The 26681-nt window shown below is 42.4% G+C and overlaps 1 protein-coding gene across 6 annotated transcripts in view; it reads left to right on the forward strand.

Annotated features, from left to right (window-relative positions):
* The window catches only part of COBL (cordon-bleu WH2 repeat protein), a 426299-nt gene that overhangs the window by 313372 nt on the left and 86246 nt on the right, over positions 1–26681 (forward strand). For 4 of the 6 annotated variants that reach the window (XM_040353303.1, XM_040353300.1, XM_040353302.1 and 1 more), the window contains one exon: positions 15952–16125. The exons of 1 other annotated variant lie outside the window; for it this stretch is intronic. In XM_040353303.1, the coding sequence (XP_040209237.1) occupies positions 15952–16125 (174 nt within the window). Of the gene's footprint in view, positions 1–15951; positions 16126–16978; positions 17611–26681 lie in introns of those variants that run through there. One more of the 6 variants, XM_040353306.1, reaches the window with a different exon arrangement.

Raw genomic sequence — 26681 nt, forward strand, 5'->3', positions numbered from 1 at the left:
GAATTTGCTAATTTGCAAAGCTGTGTTACTGTGCTGACTGTGCGGTCTGGCAGTGGCTGAACAGAATAACAAATATTTTAGCAGGTTATATAGTTGAGATATATATAATTCACGTGTATAGCTGTTTGGCTGGTGTTTTAGTTTAATGAGTTTGTGATACTGCTTTTAGCTCTCATTAATTATGTTGGTATGTAAAATATTGGTTACCAAACCAGAGAGGTATATAACTGATATTCCTTCTGATACTAACTCAATTCTAGTGACTCGTGTATAGCAAGAGGAGAGTGTTTTTATTGCATTTTATCATTATTTTAACATAATTTTCCTATTCATAAAATTATCAGTCTGAGCTATTAATTTGTAATAGTTGCTTTAGTTGTGTGCTGGAATCTGGATTAACAGGATTATCGGGCTAATGTTACCATGTGTTGCACCTTGCATGCAAGTTTACCTCCGCTTTTAAATTGCATGTGTATATTTACCAAGCTAATCAATACTAATTGCACTTTGCCAAGTCCTGGAAGCATCTCAAACACACTTGGAAGTTGTTTTTGATGTTGGCATTGGTTTGCTAGGTGTTAATGAATACTAACATTCATCAAATAAACTGTATAAACCCCTGTACATTAGGACAGGAGTATGAGCATCAATTAATGCACACAATGGCTGCCATGCCATGCATCTGTTGTCAATGAGCCAACTACTCATTTGGGCTTTGGACCTGTGCCATTTAAGACTTCTTATCAAATCTGATCATCAAGGATGAAAAATCCAATGTTTACCATGTCGCTGGAGCAGGGTCCCCCTTTGGTAAATATTGTATACTGCTGCCTCATGCTTGAGGGCAAAAATGTTTAACTTCCATGTCCCCAACACAGACAAGCATAATAATCTGAGATTATTCTTACCAAACCAAAAAATTAAATTGCTGCCGGAGCTCTAATTCATCTATTGACATTTGAAAATGTCAAACACCCCATGATTATCCACAAGCGCAGCACAAGGTGCTAGAAACACACATTTCGTGCTTCTATGGTTCTGGTCTTGCTTTATTATTGTGGGATGTAATTTCCCAAATTTGGGGTTACTAAGGGCAATCTTATTGGTTGTTGTTTTTTTTTTGTTTTTGTTTTTATTAAAGCAGTGGACCAAGGTTTTAAAGAAAGTGATTTTTTTATACACACTTTTCTTTTTATGGTCAGGACCACGCCATTATTTTTCTTTAGTCACTTAAAGCCTAACTCCAGGCTGGTCCAAACAAATTACTTCCAATACTAAGAACTGTGGCTGCTGTCAGTGGTTTTTAAACACATCAGCGACATACAGTATACAACACTGTGTTCTGGCAGCAGTACTGTTCCCAGAACAACATTTTTATGAATGAATACAATACCATCCTTATTTGGAAGAAGTGGAGAGGCAGGCAGATGATGTCAACTCTCCACCTCAGCCAATTAGCAGAAGGTTTGTACTCGTTCATAAAAATTCAAGGCTTCTTATGAATGGCTAAGCAGTGCTCAGCCCGACTTAATTGTTTTCCAGGAATGGGACTGTACAGTGGGTGACCGCGATATTGTGTCAATCTCGCTTCCTTTCTCGGCGAGATTGACCACCTACGAGCCCCATCGCGGGAGCCAGCACCAAGCTGGCTTGCCGCGATGGAGACAAAGCCGTCATAGAAGCGACGGGAGATCCGACTTGGATTCCCGCCAATTCTACACGTGGGCGGCGTTTGTTATGAATCCTGAGGGGGAACTCCCCGCCGGATTTTAAATAAAAATCCGGCATGGGTTCCCCCCTCAGGAGCATACCGGGCCCTTAGGTCTGGTATGGGTTGTAAGGAGACCCCCCCTACGCCGAAAAAACGGCGTAGGGGGTCCCCCTACAATCCATACCAGACCCGTATCCAAAGCATGCTACCTGGCCGGCCAGATAAGGAGTGTGGACGAGCGAGCCAACCCTCCCCCCCCCCCCCTGAGCCGTACCAGGCTGCATGCCCTCAACGTAGGTTGGGTGCTCTGGCCAATCAGGATTTCAGGTAAAACAACCATAAAAGTACCTTGAATGGGCACAAAATAGGGCTTTTCTGTGTGAGGGAGCTTATTGCTGGATTAGGCCTGGTTCACACTGGTGCGACATAACAGTCGTGCGACTGTCAAACCCGGCTTTGCCCTGCATCTTTGGTCCGACGTCGATACGACTTCCATGCGACTTTAGTGAACTGGATCAGATTTTCATCTGACTTTGAGATAAGTGTGACTTGGGTCTTGAGGGGAAACTCAAAATAAAATAAATAAAATAAAATAGTGTGTTGTCCCCCCCCCAAAAAAAATCCATACCAGACCCTTATTGGAACTAGTTCTGTCCCGTTGATAAGATTTTCATTCACTGTCTGCCTGGAATACAATGAATGAAGTGGAAGTGAAAAGAAATGTCTTCAAAGTATAAGAAAGTCCCATATGAGACAATGGTCAGAGAAAGAGATGTCCTTTCCCTCATATATTACTAGGGAGTCCAGTACAGATAGGAATTATGAGAAGGTGATATCAAAAAATATATAGGTATGAAATATAAACAAAAATTGGATAGAACATGAGTAAAAGGTCATAACGTCCGGAAGTACTGTGTTTGTATCTGGCCGGCAAGGAATGCATTGTATAGCTCTATGATGCCTTTTTTTTATGTAAGTGTGTTTTTAATTTGTAATAAATTCATCAGTAAGGTTTTACACTATTGGAGCATTTATTTTCATCTGCCAGTGGCGAGAATCTTTGGAACCGCTCTTTGAAGACCTAAAGTTGTTCCGTTTTTTTATTCTTTATTGAAAAAGTTTTAGTACAGTGAACAACAAGAATTACATAACTCAGTCAGTACACTTAATGCCATCGGTCACCAATGGGAGATTGGATCTAGCAAAGGGAGGCATTAAATAGATAGGAGTAGTTTGAGTTTAAGGAGTAGTTTGGTTTGTTAAAAAAACTAACATACATACTCACCTCCATGCTGCAGCATTGACCTGATGCTGAAGCTGTCCCCCAGTGGCTCTAAGCTTGAGAACTAAGCAATCACATGAACTCTGATCGCTCAGTTCTTAGTCAGCTCTAAGTAGGACGTTTTGACTGTCAGCCACCTGCTTTCTGCTCTGTCCCTCCAGTGCTCACTGAAGCGCCAGGCTGGGGAGTGGGTGGTTGTGTCTGGCTCTGGCTTTCAGCCATGCACTGAAACGCTAAGCCAGCTGCTGATCAGGCATCTAAGTAGATCCCAACAATTTGTTCTGGATCCTTCCAGAGACTGGAGCAACTCTGTGATTTCAGCCCACAGTGGAAATTAGCCCACTGTTAGCTAATTCTGGGTCACAGGACAGCACAAGTAGGTGCACTTCTCGTAGTTGTTCACACCCATGTGATCCGATTCATGTCCGAACTGACAGTTCGCACTGCGATATGCAAACCGATCTGGCAACTTTGTATTGACACCCACAGCGGTGGCAGTTTGAACCACAGGGGATGTATGGCCAAGAAAGGTTTGGATATACTTTTCTTTTAATAACACATAGGTGCAAGTTTTCACACGTTGCATATACTGGAAATATCTTTAAATTTATGATGATTTTAACATGTTTGCACCAAGCCTAATAAACCGTGTTGTGACCTAATTAATTCAGACATTTTCAAATTTTTATAACGCCACATACATAGGTGCTAAGGAAAGCAAATCTTTCTTGTTTAACTGGAAAAGTTTATCAAAGCTATAAAACCTTTGTCTCTGATAAAAAAAAAGTCTACCATTGCTTTTACCACTACTCTTCTCATCAGACTGGTGTATGTTCAAAGTGAAATGCAGATGCAAAAGTGAGCATCCTCTTTGTTCTTCCAAAATCTAGCTGTGCTGTGTTTTGATGTATTACACTGTGCACTCGGCATGAAAAGGATCAACAGGAGGTACTTCTATGCGTTCTGGATTCAGTAAAGGATATGTAGAGCCTATTGGCACTAATCAACCCTGACCTACTTAGATGGAACAACTATAAGCAGAAGCTTGTTTGATAGTTTTCAAGATTTTACCTGTCCATTAACCTAATTTTTGTTATTTGTTACGTTTCTTTGTGTGCAATCTGAAGTCACAGCACACATTTAAATTTTACAACATCAGGATTGTAATAGCAATATAAACAGTAGTTAGTTTTGACAATGCAATATAATCTTGCTTGAAAAGTATTTGTTTATATAGAAGTGTTGCGTGTCCACTGGTCATCTCTTCTAAATTTTCCTGGATTTGCTGCATGCTTTGCAGTTTCTCCTCTACTCATTCCTTTGTTTTCCTTTCGATTCCTTAGTGTAGCAATGTCCCAGGCCCCTTTTGGTCTAATGAGAACCTCCAGAGCTAGGGATAGCTAACATCCTTCTGTGTAGAGTGGGTTACAAGGCATGGTTGGTGTAGTGCAAGGTAGATTCATGAGTGCGATACTTCTTAAATTCAAAGAGATTTATTGTCTCCTAAACAGAACTGTGGAAGCAAGGGTTTAGGGCCAGGACACCCTTTAGTAGTTGCAATGTAATTGGCAGACACCGAGATTTCTATAGGTAGACAGCCATGCAGGGAAAGTCACCCAGCCGGACACCACATCTGCATGTGTAGACACGCTGTCTCTTATGGCAACAATCTTGAACAGTACCTAACAAAGGTTACAAGGAACTCTTTCACTTCACTTCTCTTGTAGATCTTCACTCAACTGAGCTTCCGGTCTCTCACTAGACTTGCTGATCCACTACCACTGGATCTCCTGAGCTCTTCCAATCTTCTTACTGAGAAACTTCCTCAAGCGTCACCCCAGCGTCTCTGCTGGGTCCTCAGCTTGGCATTTAGGATACACCCCAAGCGTCACCCCACTGGCTTGCTCGGTCCCTGGCTTGACACACAAGGCTGCTCTGCAAGCACCGCTGACCGGGTCCCTGGCTTGACACCTACTGAAGTTTCCCAATTCTTCATTATCCTGGTTGGTGAGAATACTGCTCTGGTACTTGCTTCAGTTACTCATTGTGGTACTTGGTAATAAAGTGGATGGTCCCTTAATGACAACAGCTTCCCTTCTACCTCCAACCACGACAGGTTATCCGACCGGCAGAACCCGGCACTTCTGGTTGAACTGCAAGCCACAGTTAGGCACTCAGACAGCCTAGCAGCCAGATGTCCCCGTGATAGGCCTCAGGCTCTAGCCTAGCCTCCTGGGGCAGCACAACACACGTTCACCCAGACAGCCGTCCAGGTAGCACCAAACCCAGATCACCTGACCTCACTCAAATAAATAGGCTCTCCCAGCAGGCCAAGGGACCCAAGAAGATCCTGCCCATTGGCTGAGATACCCCATCTATACCTAATCTGTCCTTGAAACGCCCTTGCCTTTTCTAATTAATGCCACCAGATACCCGGCCATCTAGTGACAGAAGATGGAGATGCAGCAGAATTAGGGTGGAATCAATTGAACTCCTATCAATCGGCCAAGGCAACTATACCTGGCAGTTAAATTTACTAGCAACCCTGCCGAAAACATCAGGGTGCTACATCAGGAATACATCTCATAGTACCTTGTTGCTTGAAAGCAGTGTTGTTGATTTGCCGGGATTCCTGTACTGACTGGGCCTCCTGAAAATCCTCCTTAGAGCCACTCTGTAGTTCAGAAGGCAGGCTCTCTAAAATCAGTGACACAGCCGTGCATATTTACAAGGCGTAGAATATATGAGCCGCGTCATTCAAGGAAGTAAATGTGTGGGATTCTTCAAAAAGCTTCCAAGCTTCAAGATTATTTAACCCCTTAACGCCCGCCGCACGACTATTTACCTCCTCAGAATGGCACGGACAGGCAGAAGGACGTATATATACGTCCTTGCCTTCTAGCGGGTGGGGGGTCCGATCGGGACCCCCTCCGCTGCGTGCGGCGGGCGGGTTCCCTCGGGGAGCGATCCGGGACGACGGCGCGGCTATTCGTTTATAGCCGCTCCGTCGCGATCGCTCCCCGGAGCTGAAGCACGGGAAGAGCCGTATGTAAACACGGCTTCCCCGTGCTTCACTGTGGCGGCGTATCGATCGAGTGATCCCTTTTATAAGGCAGACTCGATCGATGACGTCAGTCCTACAGCCACACCCCCCTACAGTTGTAAACACACACTAAGTGAACACTAACCCCTACAGCGCCCCCTGTGGTTAACTCCCAAACTGCAACTGTCATTTTCCCAAAAAACAATGCAATTTAAATGCATTTTTTGCTGTGAAAATTACAATGGTCCCATAAATGTGTCAAAATTGTCCGAAGTGTCCGCCATAATGTCGCAGTGACGAAAAAAATCGCTGATCGCCGGCAATAGTAGTAAAAAATTTTTTTTTATAAAAATGCAATAAAACTATCCCCTATTTTGTAAACGCTATAAATTTTGCGCAAACCAATCGATAAACGCTTATTGCGATTTTTTTTTACCAAAAATAGGTAGAAGAATACGTATCGGCCTAAACTGAGGAAAAAAAAATGTTATATATGTTTTTGGGGGATATTTATTATAGCAAAAAGTAAAAAATATTGAATTTTTTTCAAAATTGTCGCTCTATTTTTGTTTATAGCGCAAAAAATAAAAACCGCAGAGGTGATCAAATACCACCAAAAGAAAGCTCTATTTGTGGGGAAAAAAGGACACCAATTTTGTTTGGGAGCCACGTCGCACGACCGCGCAATTGTCTGTTAAAGCGACGCAGTGCCGAATCGCAAAACCTGGCCTGGGCATTTAGCTGCAAAATGGTCCGGGGCTTAAGTGGTTAAATGGCCCTCTTGCTGACCCACTCACAGTAGCTATACTGCGAGTGGGTGGCACAGCCAGATACCGTGATGTACCCGTACATCGCAGTGTACTTCCTGGTTTGACTGTTTGGACACAGCACGAGTTTGTCAGCAGATATCAGCCAATGATTTTGGCTGAAACCTATTAATCTGCTGTGGCCAATCTCAGCACAGAGTTCAGGGAGAAAAAGAAGACAGATCTGTTACATTACACTTGTTAACCCCTTCCCAGCCAGTGCCATTAGTACAGTGTACAGTATTTTCACTGATGACAGTATTAGAGTCACTAGCAGGGCCAGCCCAAGACTTTATGCTGCCTGGGACCAAGAATGGAATGCTGCCCCCCCCCCCCCCCCCAAAAAATAATAATATTAGTTTTAAAAAAATCACGCCCACCAAAAGGCCCCCACATTCATTATTTTATATCATGATAACTAAAGGGGACTATTCATGTATATAGGAGTATAAAGAAGACCTGTCATGGCACTATACATGTATATAGGAGTGTAAAAGGACATGTCATGGCTTTATACATGTGTATAGGAGTATATAGAGGACCTGTCATGGCTCTATACATGTATATAGGAGTGTAAAAGGACGTCTCATGGCTCTATACATGTATAAAGGAGTATAAAGAGGATCTGTCATGGCTCTATACATGTATAAAGGGGTCCGTTCATGGCGGTCTACATTTATAGGAGTATAAAGAGGACCTGTCATGGCTCTATACATCTATATACATCTATATAGTGGACCTGTCATGGCTCTATACATGTATCTAGAGGTATAAAGAGGACCTGTCATGGCTCTATACATATATACAGGAGTATAAAGAGGACCTGTCATGGCTCTATACATGTATATAGGAGTATAAAAAGGACCTGTCAGGGCTCTATACATGTGTATAGGAATGTAAAAGGACATGTCATGGCTCAATACATGTATGTAGGAGTATAAAGAGGACCTGTCATGGCACTATACATGTACCGTATTTTCCGGGGTATAAGACGACCCGGCGTATAAGACGACCCCCTAATTTTCCAGGAAAAATTTTGATTTTGGGATATACTCACTGTATAAGACTACCCCCTTCTTACTAGTCTTTCTGGAAGCTGAGGGGGAGCCAGAACCGCTGACAGAAACAGGCTTTTTCAAATCTCACTGTGCCATTACATTCCTCACTGTGCCATTACATTACATGCCCAGACTGTGCCACTGTGCCATTACATGCCCCCACATTGCCATTGTGCCATTACATGCCCCCACATTGCCACTGTGCCATTACATGCCCCCACATTGCCATTGTGCCATTACATGCCCCCACATTGCCACTGTGCCATTACATGCCCCCACATTGCCACTGTGCCATTACATGCCCCCACATTGCCACTGTGCCATTACATGCCCCCACATTGCCATTGTGCCATTACATGCCCCCACATTGCCATTGTGCCATTACATGCCCCCACATTGCCACTGTGCCATTACATGCCCCCACATTGCCATCACTTGCCCCCACTGTGCCTGAACTTGTTCCCCCCCCCAGTGCAATAACACTCACTTTTTTTCCCCAGCGCTGACAGTCTAACATGCTGCGATCGCGAGCGTGTATTGATTTCAAAGCCGCGCCTTCACTGCAGAGTGTTCTGTGATAGGAGGAACAAAAATCTTCCCAGCAGCGCCTCTGTTATGTTTTCCGCCTATCACGGACGTCTTCTCATCTCGTCCGAGGATGAGAAGGCATCTGTGATAGGAGGAACAAAGAACAGAGGCGCTGCTGGGAAGATTTTTGTTCCTCCTATCACAGAACACTCTGCAGTGAAGGCGCGGCTTTGAAATCAATACACGCTCGCGATCGTAGCATGTTAGACTGTCAGCGCTGGGGAAAAAAAGTGAGTACTGAGACTGTACCCGGCGTATAAGACGACCCCCGACTTTGGATGCATTTTTTTGCATCCAGAAAGTCGTCTTATACGCCGGAAAATACGGTATATAGGAATATAAAGAGGACCTGTCATGGCTCTATACATGTATATAGGAGTATAAAGAGGACCTGTCAGGGCTCTATACATGTACATAGGAGTATAAAGATACCTGTGTGTAGCCGGCGGCTGCGATGGTCGCCGGCCACCCGCGATCACTCCACAGAGAGCCAGAACAGGGATCTGTCAATGTAAACAGACACATCTCCATTCTGAGAGGGGATGGGAGACAGATCGGCTGTTCCTAGTGATTAGGAACAGCGATCTCTCTCTTCCTCCAGTCAGTCCCATTCCCGCACAGTTAGAAACACTTCCCAGTGAACACATTTAACCCCTTAAACAACCCTTAGTGTTAACCCCTTCCCTGCCAGTGACATTTACACAATAATCAGTGCATTTTTATAGCACTGGTCGCTGTATACAGTTGTGTTCAAAATTATTCAACCCCCCAATGCTGTAAAGGGTTTTAGGGAATTTAGTGTACATTTGTAATTGTATTCAGAATGAAATCCTACAAGGACTTCTTAAAGAACCATATGCAACTAAAATGACATCAATCGGTTTTGTAATACAGTAGTAAATATTTATTTTGTGAATTCTTCATTTACACAATTATTCAACCCCTTAAAGACTACCACTCTGAAGAACAGAGGTTCATTGAAGTGTTTACAATCAGGTATTGAAAACACCTGTGGATGTCAGGGAGCAGCAATAAAGCCTAATAAGCACCAATCAGGCAGCTTTAAAAAGGACTGTGATACTCAGCTCCTTCTAGACATTTACTGGTGTGGTTACAAACATGGTGAGGTCAAGAGAATGGTCCAGGAAGACAAGGGAAGAGGTGAATACATTTCACAGGAAGGGCAATGGCTATAAGAAGATTGCAAAGATGTTAAACATACCAAGAGACACCATAGGAAGCATCATTCGCAAATTCAAGCCAAAGGGCACTGTTGAAACGCTACCTGGTCGTGGCAGAAAGAAGATTCTGACTTCGCCTGCTGTGCGCTACCTGAAGCGTAGAGTGGAGAAAAGTCCCCGTGTGACTGCTGAGGAACTGAGAAAATATTTGTCAGATGTGGGTACTGAAGTTTCTGCTCAGACAATACGGCGCACACTGCGTAATGAAGGCCTCCATGCCAGAACTCCCAGGCGCACCCCCTTGCTGTCTCTAAAGAATAAGAAGAGTCGACTGCAGTATGCCAAAAGTCATGTGGACAAACCACAGAAGTTTTGGGATTGTGTTCTGTGGACTGATGAAACTGTTTGGGCCCATGGATCAACGCTATGTTTGGAGGAGGAAGAACAAGGCCTATGATGAAAAGAACACCGTGCCTACTGTGAAGCATGGCGGGGGTTCAATCATGCTTTGGGGCTGTTTTGCTTCTGCAGGTACAGGGAAGCTTCAGCGTGTGCAAGGTACCATGAATTCTCTTCAGTACCAGGAGATATTGGATAACAATGTGATGCAGTCCATCACAAACCTGAGGCTTGGGAGACGTTGGACCTTTCAACAGGACAATGATCCCAAGCATACCTCCAAGTCCACTAGAGCATGGTTGCAGATTAAAGGCTGGAACATTTTGGAGTGGCCATCGCAGTCACCAGACTTAAATCCGATTGAGAACCTCTGGTGGGACTTAAAGAAAGCAGTTGCAGTGCGCAAGCCTAAGAATGTGACTGAACTGGAGGCTTTTGCCCATGACGAATGGGCGAAGATACCCGTAGATCGCTGCAAGACACTTGTGTCAAGCTATGCTTCACGTTTAAAAGCTGTTATAACTGTAAAAGGATGTTGTACTAAGTACTAAGATTGAATGTCACTTGGGGGTTGAATAAAACTGATAATGGTGTGAGCACAGAAAAGACATTTGTGGTTATTTCATTATAAATGTTATGTTATATTTGTCTGACCTACACGTGCCTCTTTGATTTAATTGTAAGCAGGATGACAGGATGATCAAAATCAATGTCAAACTGGCCAAAACAATCAATTTCAGTGGGGGGTTGAATAATTTTGAACACAACTGTAAATGTTAATGGTCCCAAAAATGTGTCAAAAGTGTCCAATCTATCCGCCGCAATGTCGCAGTGCCACTTAAATTTGCTGATCGCTACCATTACTAGTAAAAAATTCCATAAATCTATCCCCTATTTTGTAGACACAACTTTTTACGCAAACTAATCAATGTACACTAATTGCGTTTTTTACCAAAAATATGTTGAAAAATACATATTGGCCTAAACGGATGAAGAAATTTGTTTAGTTTGATTTCTTTTTTGGGATATTTGTTATAGCAAAAAGTATAGCAAAAGTTATTTTTTTTAAATTGTTGCTCTTTTTTTGTTTATAGCGCAAAAAATAAAAACTGCAGAGGTGATCAAATACCACCAAAAGAAAGCTCTATTAGTGGGAAAAAAAAAGGATATAAACTATGTTTGGGTACAACGTCGCACGACCGCGCAATTGTCAGTTAAAGCGACGCAGTGCCGTATAGAAAAAAATGGCCTGGTCATTAATGGGGAAAATCCTTCCGGTCCTTAAGTGCTTAATCAGGGCTGGGCAAGGCAAGTGCCTCTCAGACTCTTTTGTCTCATACAACATGTGATGTGTGTTTGTACTTACAGTTTTGATTCAGACTCCCCCACCAGATGTGGATTGTCACTTGCCACATGTTTCGGATTGTCACTTGGCACAACGTCACCTGCCACACATTGCGGATTGTCTCTTGCCACAACGTCACCTGCCACACATTGCGGATTGTCTCTTGCCATGTCACTTGCCACACGTTGCGAGTTGTCATATATGAATATGAATGATAACACAAAAACTTTTCTTTCACTCATGGTTAGTGTATGGCTGAAGCCATTTATTATGAATCAACTGTGTTTACTATTTTTTTAAATCATAATGACAACAGAAATTACCCAAATGACTCTGATCAAAAGTTTACATACCCCAGTTCTTAGTACCGTGTATTGCTCCCTTTAAAATCAATGACAGCTTGAAGTCTTTTGTGGTATTTGTGGATGAGGCTCCTTATCTTCTCATATGGTAAAGCTACCCATTCCTCTTGTCAAAAAGCCTCCAGTTACTGGAAATTCTTAGGCTGTCTTGCATGAACTGCACGGCACATTTGAGATCTCCCCAGAGTGGCTCAGTGATAATGAGGTCAGGAGATTGAGATGGCCACTCCAGAACCTTCACTTTATTCTGCTGTGGCCAATGACAGGTCGACTTGGCCTTGTGTTTTGGATCATTGACATGTTGGAATGTCCAAGTACGTCCCATGTGCAGCTTCCTAGCTGATGAATGCAAATGTTCCTCCAGTACTTTTTGATAACTTACTGCATTCATCTTGCCAACAATTTTGACCAAATTTCCTGTGCTTTTGTAGCTCACACATTCCCAAAACATCAGCGATCCACCTCCGTGTTTCAGAGTAGGAGTGGTGTAGCGTTCATCATAGGCCTTGTAGACTCCTCTTCAAATTAATGTTTATGGTAGTGGCCAAAAAGCTAAATTTTGGTCTCATCACTCCAAATGACTTTGTGCCAGAAGGTTTGAGGCTTGTCTCTGTGCTGTTTGGTGTATTGTAAACGTGATACTTTGTGGCATTTGCGTAGGAATAGCTTTCTTCTGGTAACTCGACCATGCAGCCCATCTTTCTTCAAGTGCCTCCTTATTGTGCATATTGAAACAGTCACACCACATGTTTTCAGAGAGTCCTGTATTTTACCTGAAGTTATTTGTGCGTTTTTCTGTGCATCCCGAACAATTTCCCTGGCAGTTGTGGCTGAAATTTTAGTTGGTCTACCTGACCATGGTTTGGTTTCAACAAAACCTCTAATTTTCCACTTCTTGATTAGAGTTTGAACACTGCTGATTGGCATACTCAATTCCTTGGATATCTTTTTATATCCCTTTCCTGTTTTATACAGTTCAATTCTGCCAGGGTATACACTTATGAGCGCAACTGTATTTTAAGATAAGGGTGGAACAATGATTTCAACTTTAGATTCCCATAGGGTTTATTTACTAAAACTGAGAGTGTAAAATCTGCCACAGCTCTGCATAGAAACCAATTAGCTTTTAAGTTTTAGGCCTCATGGATGTTATAAAAAACGCTAGTAATTTTAGCTGTAAAAAGCTGTAGCAGTAGAGTGCAGTAGCGTTTTTCAGCATTTTTTCCCCCAGCAATACTATATAAAACTATATAGCTCCCTAATAAACACAGAATAGCCATGTTTTTCAGATTTTTTTTTTTTTTTGCAGTTTTAAGCTTTTATCAGAGTTTGAGCATTTTACAACTGAAAAACTCCCTTTAAAACCCAATAACAGCCTATGTGTGCATGGACACATAGGCCGCGTACACACGATTGGTTAAACCGATTAAAACGGTCTGATGGACCGTTTTCATCAGTCCAAACCGATCGTGTGTGGACGCCATAGGTTATTTAACCTTCAGTTTAAAAAAAGCAAACTTGCTTTAAAATTTAACCGATGGATTGCTAACCGATAGGTCAAAACCGATCGTTAGTATGCAAAACCATCAGTTAAAAACCTGCGCATGCTCAGAATCAAGTCGACGCATGCTTGGAAGCATTAAACGTCGTTGTGTTTAATGCCACTGCGTTCTGACACGATAGTTTTTTTAACTGATGGTGTGTAGGTGCGACAGACCATCAGTCAGCTTCATCGGTTAACCTAAGACAACTGTCCTTCAGACCGTTTGATCGTGTGTACGAGGCTTTAGGATAACATGCTGGGGAGTTAACTGGCTGCAGAAAAAGCCGCCTGAAACCAAAAACAGCAGCGGTTTAAATGTCCAGTGTGCATGGGATCTAAGTCAGAAGCTGATTAGCTATCATGCACAGCTGCACTAGATTGAGTGCTCTAGTGTTAGTAAATTTTCGCCAGTATGTTTTTTCTTCTGCTGGTAAACAATGTTTGTGAACAAAAAAAGATAATCAGGAAAATAATGTATAAAATAAGTAAAATGATCACTATTGTATATTGCTACAGATCTCAGAACTCCCGAACAGAGGAAAAGTTCTAACTTGAATGGCGAACCCCATTAAACTCCTTTGAACCTGAGCAGGAAAAATCAAAAGTGACAATTCTGAAGGCTTAGGCCTCGTACACACGACCGTTTTCCTCGACAGAATCCATCAAGAAACTTGGTGGCAGAGCTTGTTTAGGAAGGAAAACGTTTGTGTGTATGTTTTTCATCGAGAAAACTGTCGTGGAACTCGACGAGAAAAAAAGTGAGCAAGTTCTCTTTGTCCTTGTCGGGAGTCTCATTTTCCTCGTCGTGTTTCTCGTCGGGCTGGTTTACGACGAGAAACACGTTCGCGTGTATGCTTAGAAAACCGACGCATGCTCAGAACAAAGTATGAGACGGGAGTGCACCTTCGGTAAAAGTAGTGTTCGTAATGGAGATAGCACATTCATCACGCTGTAACAGACTGAAAAGCACGAATCGTCTCTTACCAAACTTTTACTTAACACGCAGTAACATGAGATTAGCAAAAGCAGCCCCAAAGGTTGTGCCAGTGGAATCAAACTTCCCCTTTATAGTGTCGTCGTACGTGTTGTACGTCACCGCGTTTGAGAACGACGAGATTTTGTCTTGACAGTGTGTACGCAAAGAAAGCTTGACAAGATTCTCGACAAGCCTGACAAGGAACTCGTCGAGAAAAACGATGTTTGTTTTACGACGAGTTTCTCGTTGTGTGTATGAGGCCTAAGTCTCAGGAAATTTGGTCAAAATTGATGGCAAGATGAATGCAGTATGTTATCAAAATATATTGGCATTCATCAGCCAGGAAGCTGCGCATTGGATGTACTTGGACATTCCAACATGACAATGACCAAAAACACAAGACCAAGTCGAACTGTCATTGGCTACAGCAGAATGAAGTGAAGGTTCTGGAGTGGCCATCTCAGTCTCCTCACCTCAATATCATTGAGCCACTCTGGGGAGATCTCAAACGTGCAGTTCATGCAGGACCGCCCAAGAATTTCCAGGAACTGGAGGCTTTTTGCCAAGAGGAATGGGCAGCTTAACCAGCTGAGAAGATAAAGCGCCTCATCCACAAATACCACAAAATACTTTGCTACTTTGCTGTTAATGAGGGCAATCAATACACAGTATTAAAAACTGGGGTATGTAAACTTTTGATTAGGGTCATTTAGGTAGTATCTGTTGTGATTTATGCTTGGTTCACATTGGAGCGATTTCTCATGCGATTTGAGAGATCAAATCGTATGACAAGTCGCAGCCTATTGGAGACAATGACACTGTTCCAACCGGTGCGACAACGATTTAGCGGCGCCGCACCGATTTGAAAAAGTAGTTCCTGCACTACTATTGCCGATTTCAGGTGTGACTTCAATAGACATCTGTGCATGAAGCCACACAGATGTTTTTTAAGTAGCACCTGAAATCGCTCTGACCTTGCTACTTTGAAATCATGCTACTTCAATTGAAGTGGGCGCAATTTCAAAGTAGCATCAATGTGAACCAGGGCTAAAAAGAGTAAACATAGTTGATTGATAATAAATGGCTTCAGCCAAACACTAACGATGAGTTAAAGAAAAGTTTTTATGTTATTATTCATATTCTCTGAAAAAATGGCCAATAAATCATAAATGATGCCAGGATATGTAAACTTATGAGCGCAACTGTAATTATTTAGCTCATTAGATATAAATGGAAGTGACAAGCTTCCTCTTTTGTGTTGAAGATGTCATCACAGAGACAACAGAGACCTCTATGAACCAATAATATATATATATATATTTTTTTTTTTAATTACTATTATATTTAATGTGAGAATGCAATTGACAATAGGAATGGCCGCAGCATTTCGCCAAAAACAAGATAATAATAACTTACATTTTGTACAGCTTGGTGATGAGCTAGCAGCGCTGGGCAAGGAACATTCGGATGGATGGTGGTCAGTTCAGTATTTAAGAGGTAGAGAAAGATGGGGGAGGCCTAAGTGAATTTGTTTTTATTATTAAAAGCGTTAAAACATTTTGGGTTCATGTAAACTTTTAAAGAAACATGAAAGACAAAATGTATAATATGATGCTAAAAAAAGCATGAAATAATCTGTGCATTAATCTTCACATAGGTAATGGACGGCAGGTTCCACAAAAACCCCCAAGAGGAACGTCCAGAAGTCCACCTCAGTTAGAGATACCCCCACCCCCTCCCTACCCTCCACCTGATAATGATATTTCGGATTCACCTTTCTATGAAAATGGAGCTGCTATAACAGGAACAACCAGACCTATACCTGCTAAACGTAGGTCCATACCAGGCTATACTATATTTTTAAATGCTCCTGTCTGCTCCACTTTTGCTGCTATATCACTCACCTTTCCTCTAGTCTAAGTAGCTATTTTTCTTTTCCTCCTGTCCTTTTGTTATGGTGAATTTTTTTAGAGATTGCTTAAATGGTGATAATTAGAGTTAAGTTATAATCAGATACATCTTGCCTCAGTCATACTAAAGGAATAACCAAGAGGAGAGGTATGTCTCAGGTACAGTTTAGCTGTGCACAAATATTTCCCGTAAATTATTCTCTTGTAGCAAATATGAGCCAGTTATTAAACATTTGCTAATCCACTAAAGGAAATTTCTGTCAATACATTATACCTACGTTGCATGCAGTCCCCCGATGGCTGATGAAAGTAACAAGGTAGCCTGTATTATTTCCTTTTTTCTAAATGGTACCACTCCTCACCCCTGTCTGCATCATTTTCTAGTCTCTGCTTTGCTGGAGGAGGTATATCCACAAGCAGGGTTAAAATTAAATGAAATTGCACAGATTGGTAACTATCTATTTTAAAGATTTTTCAAGTAAAAAAATTGGGCTTTTGAAAGTGACAAAAAAATTGGAATAAAACAGTAGAAATTGTAAAAATTGCTTTAGCTTCTGGTCAGCAAGGCATAAATTCTAGGTTCGCTAAACTGGTATTTACTAATGATGCTACCAACCAAAACTTGTGATAGTCATATCGATTCTTTTTAAAGCTCTCAAAAATGTTGAAAGTTTGTTAATGCTCATAGAGGTTGTCTGTTTTATTGGAAATTCTCTGTTACAAATCATTAATAATTTACCATAGAGAAGTGAACAAGCCTTTTATCTTCATTAGGTGAGGAAGAAAAAGCAATACAATCCATTCAATGTGCAACCAAGATGAAGACAGGCAGCTTTCTCTTACCTTCCATTATTCTTTGTGAGAATATTGGTATCATAGTTAGTAGATGCACTACTATATGCTTTAGCATGCTGCCTTGGGTGCTAAAGTGCTTTATTTCAACAGTGAGGTCAAACCTTAATGCAAATCTGTCAGCAAAAACACTACGACGGAAATCAGGCATCCAGCTATGTGTGTCCACACCTCCATACATTTTTGAAAGCTCTTCCAGCCTGGGAACTGACACTCTGCTATCATTTTCCCATGAAATATTGTTCCCTGTTGGCCAGAGAGACACAAGACGTTGCAATTAAGGCAAGGGGCGTTTGAGATTGAAGAGCTACTACATCATAGCATATTGAACACCCCAGGTTGGAGGAGTTCCTAAGGTGATGAAGAAGAATAATAGTATTTTAAGGTGACAGCCCATAGCAGATCACATAGACACATTGCTAGTTGCAATGCAAGAATGTCCTGGGTGTCAGAGGTACTGTACAGAACAACAAAATTGTCATGCAGGCACCTGGAAGCAGAGATGAATCTTGGAGCGTGTGCCCCAGGTGCCACAGTGAGAGGGGTGGCACTGCTGACAGTAGTAGTGACAGAGATATCACTACTCCTGTCAGCAGAATTAGGAGGAGAGAGCCCAGAGGCAATGCAGACTGTGTTCTTTCTCCCCCTTGTCCTTCCTGTAAGTACAGTACTCCTGCTGGCTGTACTGTTCCCCCTTTGAGTGGCAGTCTGGAACTTCATCTTCCAGCCGCCTCGGGATCTGCACTTCTTGCAGCCATGAGGGAGTGTGCACTCAGTGTGCACTGCGCAGCCTTCCCTGGGCAGGCATGGCTTATCTTCTTCTCGGACCAGGAGAAGTATAGCGTAGGTCAGTTAATCCTTCACTGAGCTCTCACTACACAGGACTGATCTTTCAGCTGCAGCTGACAGTGACAAGAGCAGCTGCAGCTGAAAGATCTATTTTGTGTTCTACCGCACTGCCTAAGAGAGGGCTCAAAAACTCTGCACCCCCCCCCCCCAAGTCCTTGGTTGTTGGGAGTGCTTGCAACCTAACAACAACAACATCACTTGATTGCTTCACACCCCAGAACAAAACGTTTCCTTTCACAGCTCCTGCTGGGCTGCTACAACAATGCTGGTTAAGGTAGGTAGGCACACGATGTATAGGGGGGCACACTAAGGTAAGGGAGGAGGGGAGCACACTGATGTACAGGGGGGGTTTCATGTAAGAGGGGATACTCTGATGTAAGGTGGGCACATTGATGTAAGGGGGACTATTATGTAAAAGGGCAGTGATGTAAGGGGGAAGCTCTGATGCAAGGAAGCCACGAATATCAGGGGGCCACTGATGTAAGGGGAATACTGATTTAAGATGGGGAATTGATATAAGAGGGGACACTCGTATAAAGGGGGGAATTAGTGTAAGGGGGATCCTCTGAAGTAAGAGGGGAAACTGATGTAAGGGTGGAATACTGATTTTAGAGGGAATTGATGAAAGAGGGAATTGATGTAAGAGAAGACATTGATATAAAGGAGGAAACTGATGTAAGGGGACTCTGAAGTAGGAGGGACACTGATGTAAGTGGGCACACTGATATAAGGAAGAACTCTGATGTAAAGGCTGGAACTGCTGTAAGGGGGCCTCTGAAGTAAGGGGGGGGCACTGATGTAAGGGGGGACCCTGTGTAAGGAAGACACTATTGTAAGGGGAGACACTGATGTAAGGGGACATTGATATAATAGGGGAAACTGAAGTGGGGGGTCTCTGATGTAAAAGGGGACTCTGATGCAAGGAAGGCACTATTGTAAGGAGGGACAGTGATGAAAGGGGGAATAGATGTAAGAGAGTACATTGCTATAAAGGGGGAACTTAAGTAAAGGAAGGACTCTGATGTAAAGGGGGGCACTAATGTAGGGGGGAACTCTGATGTAAGAGGGGACACTGATGTAAGGGGGGACTCTAATGTAATGGAGACACTGTGGTAAAGGGGAACTTTGAAGTAAGGGGGGACACTGATGTAAGAAAGGACACTGATGTAAGGTGGGGCATTGATATAAGGGGGGTTCTAAAGTAATGGGGGACATTTCTGTAAGGGGGGCACAGATGTTAGGGGGATTCTAAAGTAATGGGGGACTCTGAAGCAAGGCGGACACTGATATAAGGGTGATATAAGGGGGGGGCTTGATGTAAGGGGGGCATTGACGCAAGAGGGGATACTGATGTACTATACCGTAATATTATTGTAAAAATAATATTGAACAAAAAATACAATTGTAAAAAATGGTAAAAAAAAAAGAGGGGGGTGTCGAACTGAGTCTTTGCCATGGGTGAAACAATATCTAGCTTCACCACTGCATGGAGATACCTGGTTTTAGTTAGTGATGGTTTTGGTGGCTACACATTCGTTTATATACACTGCTCAAAAAAATGAAAGGAACACTTTGAAAACATATCAGATCTCAACGGCAAAAATCTCATGCTGGATCTCTATACTGATATGGACTGGGTAATGTGTTAGGAATAAAAAGATGGCACATCATTTGATGGCAATGAAATGGGTTAAGGACCTTCTACGGCTCTGTCCAACTCTCTTAGAGTAAAGCCCCATACACACCATCAGATTATCTGCAGATTTTTGTCTTCAGATTTACCAAAACCATGTAGTGCAAAGGCCTGCCTGATTGCATACAAATTGAAACTCTTAAGGGTTGACCTCATATTATATGGTTTTGGTAAATCTGAAGAAAAAAATCTGCAGATAATCTGATGGTGTGTATGGGGCTAAACTGCCTGTCTCATGGAATCTCCTCCATGCTCTTGAGACTGTGCTGGGAGACACGGCAAACCTTCTGGCAATGACACGTATTGATGTACCATCCTGGAGGAGTTGGACTGCCTGTGCAACCTTTATAGGGTCCAAGTATCACCTTGTGCTACCAGTAGTGACACTGACCCTAGCCAAATGCAAAACTAGTGAAAAACAGTCAGAAAAGATGAGTAGGGAAAAGAATGTCAGACACCTCCACCTGAAAAAACATTCCTGTTGCCCATCTAGTGCACCTGTTATTAATTTCAATTAACAGCAAAACAGCTAAAACTGATTAACAACCCCCTTCTTTATACACCCCTCCCCCTCTGCTACTTAACTGACCAGATCAATATCCCAGGAGTTCTGATTCAAAAGTGTTCCTTTAATTTTTTTGAGCAGTGTATTTTTATATATACTGGGCCAGATCCACAGACGAAGTACGCCGGCGTATCTACTGATACGCCGGCGTACTTTTACATTTCCCGCGTCGTATCGTTGTTTTGAATCCTCAAAACAAGATACGATGGCTTCTGGGTTAGATCCGACAGGTGTACGTCTTCGTACGCCTTCGGATCTAAGATGCAATACTTCGGCATCCGCTGGGTGGCGTTCACGTCGTTTTCCGCGTCGGGTATGCAAATTAGCGATTTACGACGATCCACGAACGTACGCGCGGCCGTCGCATTTTCTAACGTCGTCTGTAGTCGGCTTTTTCCGGCGTATAGATAGACTTGCCACGTTAAGTATGGCCGTCGTTCCCGCGTCGAAATTTGATTTTTTTTTTTTTTTGCGTATGTCGTCCGTGAATAGGGATGGACGTAACTCACGTCTAAGTTAAAAAAAATTACGTCGTTGCAACGTCATTTCACGCAAAGCACGGCGGGAAATTTTAGGACGACGCATGCGCAGTTCATTAGGACGCGGGGACCCGCTTCATTTAAATGAAACCTGCCCCCAACCCGCCCAATTTCAAATCCGCCGCCAGAAATACACTACGCCGCCGTAACTTACGGCGCGAACTCGCTGAGGATTCGAATATACGCCAGGTAAGGTACGGCGGCGTAGTGTATCTCTGATACGCTGCACCGATCCAAATGTATGTGGATCTGGCCCACTGTAATTATTTGTAGAGTAGTTGTGCCCAGTAAGAAGAGGTTTGTTTTGTGTCTGAAGTCTACACTATACAATAAACTGGTGCCCATAGGTGCCCACCAAACTGTAGCCATGAAAAGCCTAACACTTTTATTGTCCTGGAAGCTTACAAGGTCTAATTTTTGATCTGAGCACCTGTGCACATATACTGTATCCCATTTAAGTTGTATCATAGAATTACACGGTTCATGCTGGGTTGCAAGCTATTGCGATTCTTGCAAATGACCCATGTGTAGGATCACTACCAGAAATGTATTTGGAGGCGTTATCACCAGTGACATAAACAAAATATTTGAATATAGCCAGGATCAAAAGAAAAAAAGAACACAGAAAATCTTTATTTTTTTTGTTTTATATCTTTATTTTTAAATTATTGTTTACATTACAGTAGAAGTATTTTCATATTACAGTAAGTCCCCTACTTACAAAGAAGTTCAGTTCCGGAGACTCATTCGTAAGTTCAACTTGTTCACAAGTCCAGCAAGGTTCAGGGCTTGCAGACAAAGGCTGAGAGCGTTCATGAGTGTGTTCTGGCGAGAACACAAAGACACAGCAGGGAAGATTGCTGTACCGACATTGCTTGTGTTGGTATGGCGATCTGTCATTTGTTTTTCAATTAGCCCCGCTGGGTTTAACAAAAAAAAAATGAAGTGTGTACCCAGCTTTACAGGATTGGTCGTGGGAACACATGTTCACGTTTTGAAAGTTCGCAGGTTGAATTTTCGTATATAGAGGGGATTTATTGTACATTGGATGATGATTATATGTTCTGTTACGGTGAGAATAGAATCTGAAAGATAATTTTTTTGCAGCTAGTGTCTGCATGTGTCTTCAGAATAAGTGGGTCTTAAAGCGGGGGTTCACCCTTAGAGGGCACTTTTCCCCCTTAGATTCCTGCTCGTTATTACTAGGGGAATCGGCTATTTATTTAAAAATAGGTGCAGTACTTACCCGTTTACGAGACGCATCCTCTCCGTCGCTTCCGGGTATGGGCTTCGGGAATGGGCGTTCCTTCTTGATTGACAGGTTTCCGAGAGGCTTCCGACGGTCGCATCCATCGCGTCACGATTTTCCGAAAGAAGCCGAACGTCGGTGCGCAGGCGCAGTATAGAGCCGCACCGACGTTCGGCTTCTTTCGGCTACGAGTGACGCGATGGATGCGACCGTCGGAAGCCTCTCGGAAGACTGTCAATCAAGAAGGAACGCCCGCTCCCGAAGACCATACCCGGAAGCGACGGAAGAAGATGCAGCTCGAAAACGGGTAAGTACTGCACCTATTTTAATACAAATAGCCGATTCCCCTAGACCGAACGAGCAGGAATCTAGGGGAAGAAAAAAAAATTTTTTAGAAATGGGTGAACTCCCGCTTTAAGCTTCTTCCTGAAGGCCAGATGGTTTTCTTCCATGCGGATAGTCGTGGGTAGAGCGTTCCATAGTCAGGGTCCTTGGACTGCGAATCTTTGTTCTCCTTTAGATTTTAACGGGTCTTGGGGATGTGGAGGAGGTTTTGGTTAGTTAGTTAATTTATTTTCTGATCAATCTCTTCTTATAGTCACCAACCCATACAATTGATATACCACACACAGAGAAGTGGATTTTGATAGATGGCGAAGAAACAATTGTAACTTGATTGCAAATTATTACATTTTCATGTAATCTCATAAACCAGTTGATGAAAATGTGATCATAATCATGAACACAGTATCACAGTTCTGCCCTCCATGCAAACGATTATTCATTTTCCACCTTGGCCGATCGAGTCAGTTTTATCGAATCCACAATTGGATAAAACAATCAAAATTAATCAAAAGGAAAATGATTTTCTATTTCTATATTTATTATGGCTATTCGACTGTTTGCAGCAGCGCGCATTGCTCAGCTAAAAAAAAGTGTGCATTTACAGTGTGTGTCTGGCTTGTTTTTGTGCTTGTCCTCTGCTGTTTTATGTCCCTAAAGTTTCAGAAACATTTCTCGTGCAAATTAAGTATGGCTTTATTGAAGGGTGTCAGTGCTGGAGACAGGATAAAGGTAAGCTTAAAGCAGACCTTCGGTCATTTTTTCAACTTTCCATCTAATAAATCTTCCGCTCTTGTTGTTTTAACTTGGGATAGTAACATTTTTTTCTGCCAGTAAATACCTTGTACAACCCATTTCATGTCTGGTAATTAGCTTAGGCTTATGACATCATGCACAGCTCTCTCTCTCTCTCTTGAGAGAGTTTGCCAGGAAGGGATGGGCGATGAGTCAAAAGAGGGCCAATGAGAGCTGCAGAGCCGGAGGTGTGTGTCTGTGAAAATCCAGGAAGTGAACAGACAGCAGCTTCAGCTGCCCACAGTTAAAATGGTTGCAGCCAGACTCAGTGGAGGGAGCATTCTGCAGCATATTTGGCAAGTACAGAATCACAGTATATATAAAATAATATGCAACGTGGTTGGAGGGAAGCTTCAGAATGGCAAAGATGTTTTTATTACAAATTCTGTGAGCAGACTGCAGTTCCTCTTTATTAAACTCGCTGCTATGTGTTTGTTTTATACTTGTTCTGATGTTTCTGGCTGTGTTCAGTGAACACACTTGGATTTTGCAAGAACAAAACGTACTGTTCTTGTGGCCACAATCCCAGTGAAAGCACTAAGGAAAAAGTGCCACTATCCAGTCTGAAAGCCATGGGTCATAACCTCCCATGACGCAAGTCATTTAAATACTGATCTCTGGACTTAGGAGAGGATCGGATTGCTCCCAGCTTCTTCGTGTTTTCCTGTCTGTGACTTATTAGTAATTTCTGACAGTTCTGTCCTTTCCTGCATGCTTGTATAAGATTGATCCGTTTGTTTCAGTTCCTGTTACTCATACCACTGTGTTTTTTGGAATGCCGTGACTTCAAAACTAAAGCCCAGCTAACCCGCAGTGGTTTGCTGTGAATTTTTTGTTTTGTGATTGGATTGCATTTGCTTGTTTTCCTGAGGGCAGAGTGGTAATGTTGGCCTGATCTGACCCTTGTACTTACACTTACCCATTCTACATTCTTTTTCTTGTTTCTGTTCCTTACAGTTTACTGCTGTGCATCATTCCCTTCAAATACCAAGAGCTGCTGAGCAGACACTTCCTATGTGGCTTTCTTACATTTCACGTTTCATCTGATCCTCCTCACTCTCCCTGTCTTTTTCTTTCACACTGGTGGACTACAAATATGGAGTAAATGTGTTGTCTCTTTTAATTGCTCTACCCTCCTACTATCTCATACATTTTCTTATGCTGTATATTATAATATATTATATTATACATGGTTTGAAAGTATTTTCTCATATAACTTTTGAAAAGAACATGCATAATATAAGCTTTTGGAATCTCCGTTTTTTTGTACTGTTTTTGTATGATGCCACCCTTTATTTACACTAAGCCCTGGTTCAAACTGGTGCAGCTTTGAAATCGTGCTACTTCAGCGCGATTTTAAAGCCAAAGATCAGTAGGATTTGCACCTCCGTTTTCATTGTGGCATGCAACGTTGTTTAACAGAAGTCTATGCAAGTCGCAATGAAATCGGCAAAAAGTAGTGCAAGAACCTTTTTAACGTTACTGCGTCAAGATTTGTGGCTATTGGAACGGTTCCACTGCCCACAATAGGGTGCGACTTGTCATGCGATTTGGAACTGTCAAGTCACATGACAAATCGCACCGGTGTGAACGGGGCCTGATTGTACATTGAATTTTAATTGTTGGTAAACTAGTTACATAAAACAATTAACAGCTTAAAGTAAACCAGTGTAAGGCTAGGTTCACACTGCTCCACCGCAAATTTGTTCTGTTTTTTGGCCTATGTGAGGTGCAAATTTACCGCAAATTTACCGTGATTTTACCGCGGATTTCATGAGTTGGACATAGCTGTGATTGATGTTCTAGCCAATGGAATCATAATGTAAAAAAAAAAGGTGTTAACTTCCTATGTACTTCCTGGTTTTTGTGGAGAGTAGTGTGGTGGAATTCGCACATATGTGAACCATCAATGCGATTCCAAAACGATTTACATTGAAGTCTATGGAGCTGAATTCGCATCGCACACGGATCAAACTCGCACAGGACACTTTTTGCACACAGCTTAGATTCGCACCGAACTGATGTGAACGGCACTAATGTAAAACAATGTTATTTAAATGACTTGCGAATTTGAGCGATCGCAACGGCTCCAATTTTGCAAAAGAATTCGCAGCAGTGTGAACCCAGCCTTAAACTTAGCATATGATCCAATCAGAAGTTACTTTTAGTGAAATCCAAGTGTTAAAACTATCAGCACCTAGTACAGTAAAACCTTGGTTTGAGAGTAACTTGGTTTGAGAACGTTTTGCAAGACAAGCAAAATGTTTTAATAAATTGTGCCTTGATATACAAGCGATGTCTTGATATAAGAGTAGCGTCATGTCACAACTGAGTATAAAAAAGAAGAGAGGAGCCTCTTAGGGCCCTTTCACACTGGGGCATTTTTCAAGCGCTTTAGCGTTAAAAAAAGCGCCTGTAAAACGCCTGAAAGAAGCTGCATCTGCAATCCCAATGTGAAAGCTCGAGTGCTTTCACACTAAAGCGCCTGAAAAACACCCCAGTGTGAAAGTGGTCTTAGCGTTAAAAAAAGCGCCTGAAAGAAGCTGCATCTGCAATCCCAATGTGAAAGCCTGAGTGCTTTCACACTGAGGCGCTGAGCTGGCAGGGCGTCAAAAAAAGTCCTGCATGCAGCTTCTTTGCAGCGCTTTAGGAGCGGTTAATACACCGCTCCTAAAGCCCCCTTCCCATTGAGGAAGCTTTTTTAACGCCAAAGCGCCTGAAAAGCGCCTCAGTGTGAAAGGGGTCTTAGCAGCGCTTTACCATCGTTTTTCGGGCGCTGGCAGTGTGAAAGGCCTCTGAAAGCACTTGGGCTTTCACATTGGGATTGCAGATGAGGCTTCTTTCAGGCGCTTTACAGGCTTTTTTTAAACGCCAAAGCGCCTAAAAAACGCCCGAAAAACGCCCCAGTGTGAAAGGGGTCTAAGTGTAGCAATATGGTTACGTTTAATGAAGGTACAACATTTAGCAACTTATTGCTACACTTAGAGGTGCCTCTCTTCTCTTTTAAAAAAAAATGCTTTGATATACAAGTGCTTTGGATTACAAGCATGTTTCTGGAACAAATTATGCTCGCAAACCAAGGTTTTACTGTAACTAGATATACAGTATAGTCTTACTACTGTTATGGCGAAATCTGGGTTTTCCTGTAAAAGCCTACTTTGACCCTATCCTTATTTACTCTCCCTTTCAGTTGGCCAGTGTGGCTGCCTGTGACATTAAACTTCTTTTTACTGGAAAAGGCTAAATGAGTCAATTACTTCAGCTGCCTATATCTGTTTTAGTTTTATTATGCAGAAAGCATCTGAACCTATTTTACTGCATTCTTTGCCACTTACCACATGTATACAAAGAAGAACTGAATTTTAATTAAAGTCTATTTGTGAGCTCTTTATCATTGCTGCCTTTGAAACACTCAGGGACTGTCAACACTAATCACTGGGTTAAAGTTGTAATTTGCCCTCTTTGTTTTAGTGAAATAAACTTTATCTAAGGAAAGGGAAGGACTACACCATTTCAGGTTAGAGTAAGTCTCTCCTTAATGACCGGGTGCTGGTCCAGTCCATGGTCTGACCAAATAATCCAAAGAATAGATT

The sequence above is a fragment of the Rana temporaria genome, chromosome 5 (assembly GCF_905171775.1).
Source record: "Rana temporaria chromosome 5, aRanTem1.1, whole genome shotgun sequence".
Lineage (NCBI taxonomy): Eukaryota > Metazoa > Chordata > Amphibia > Anura > Ranidae > Rana > Rana temporaria.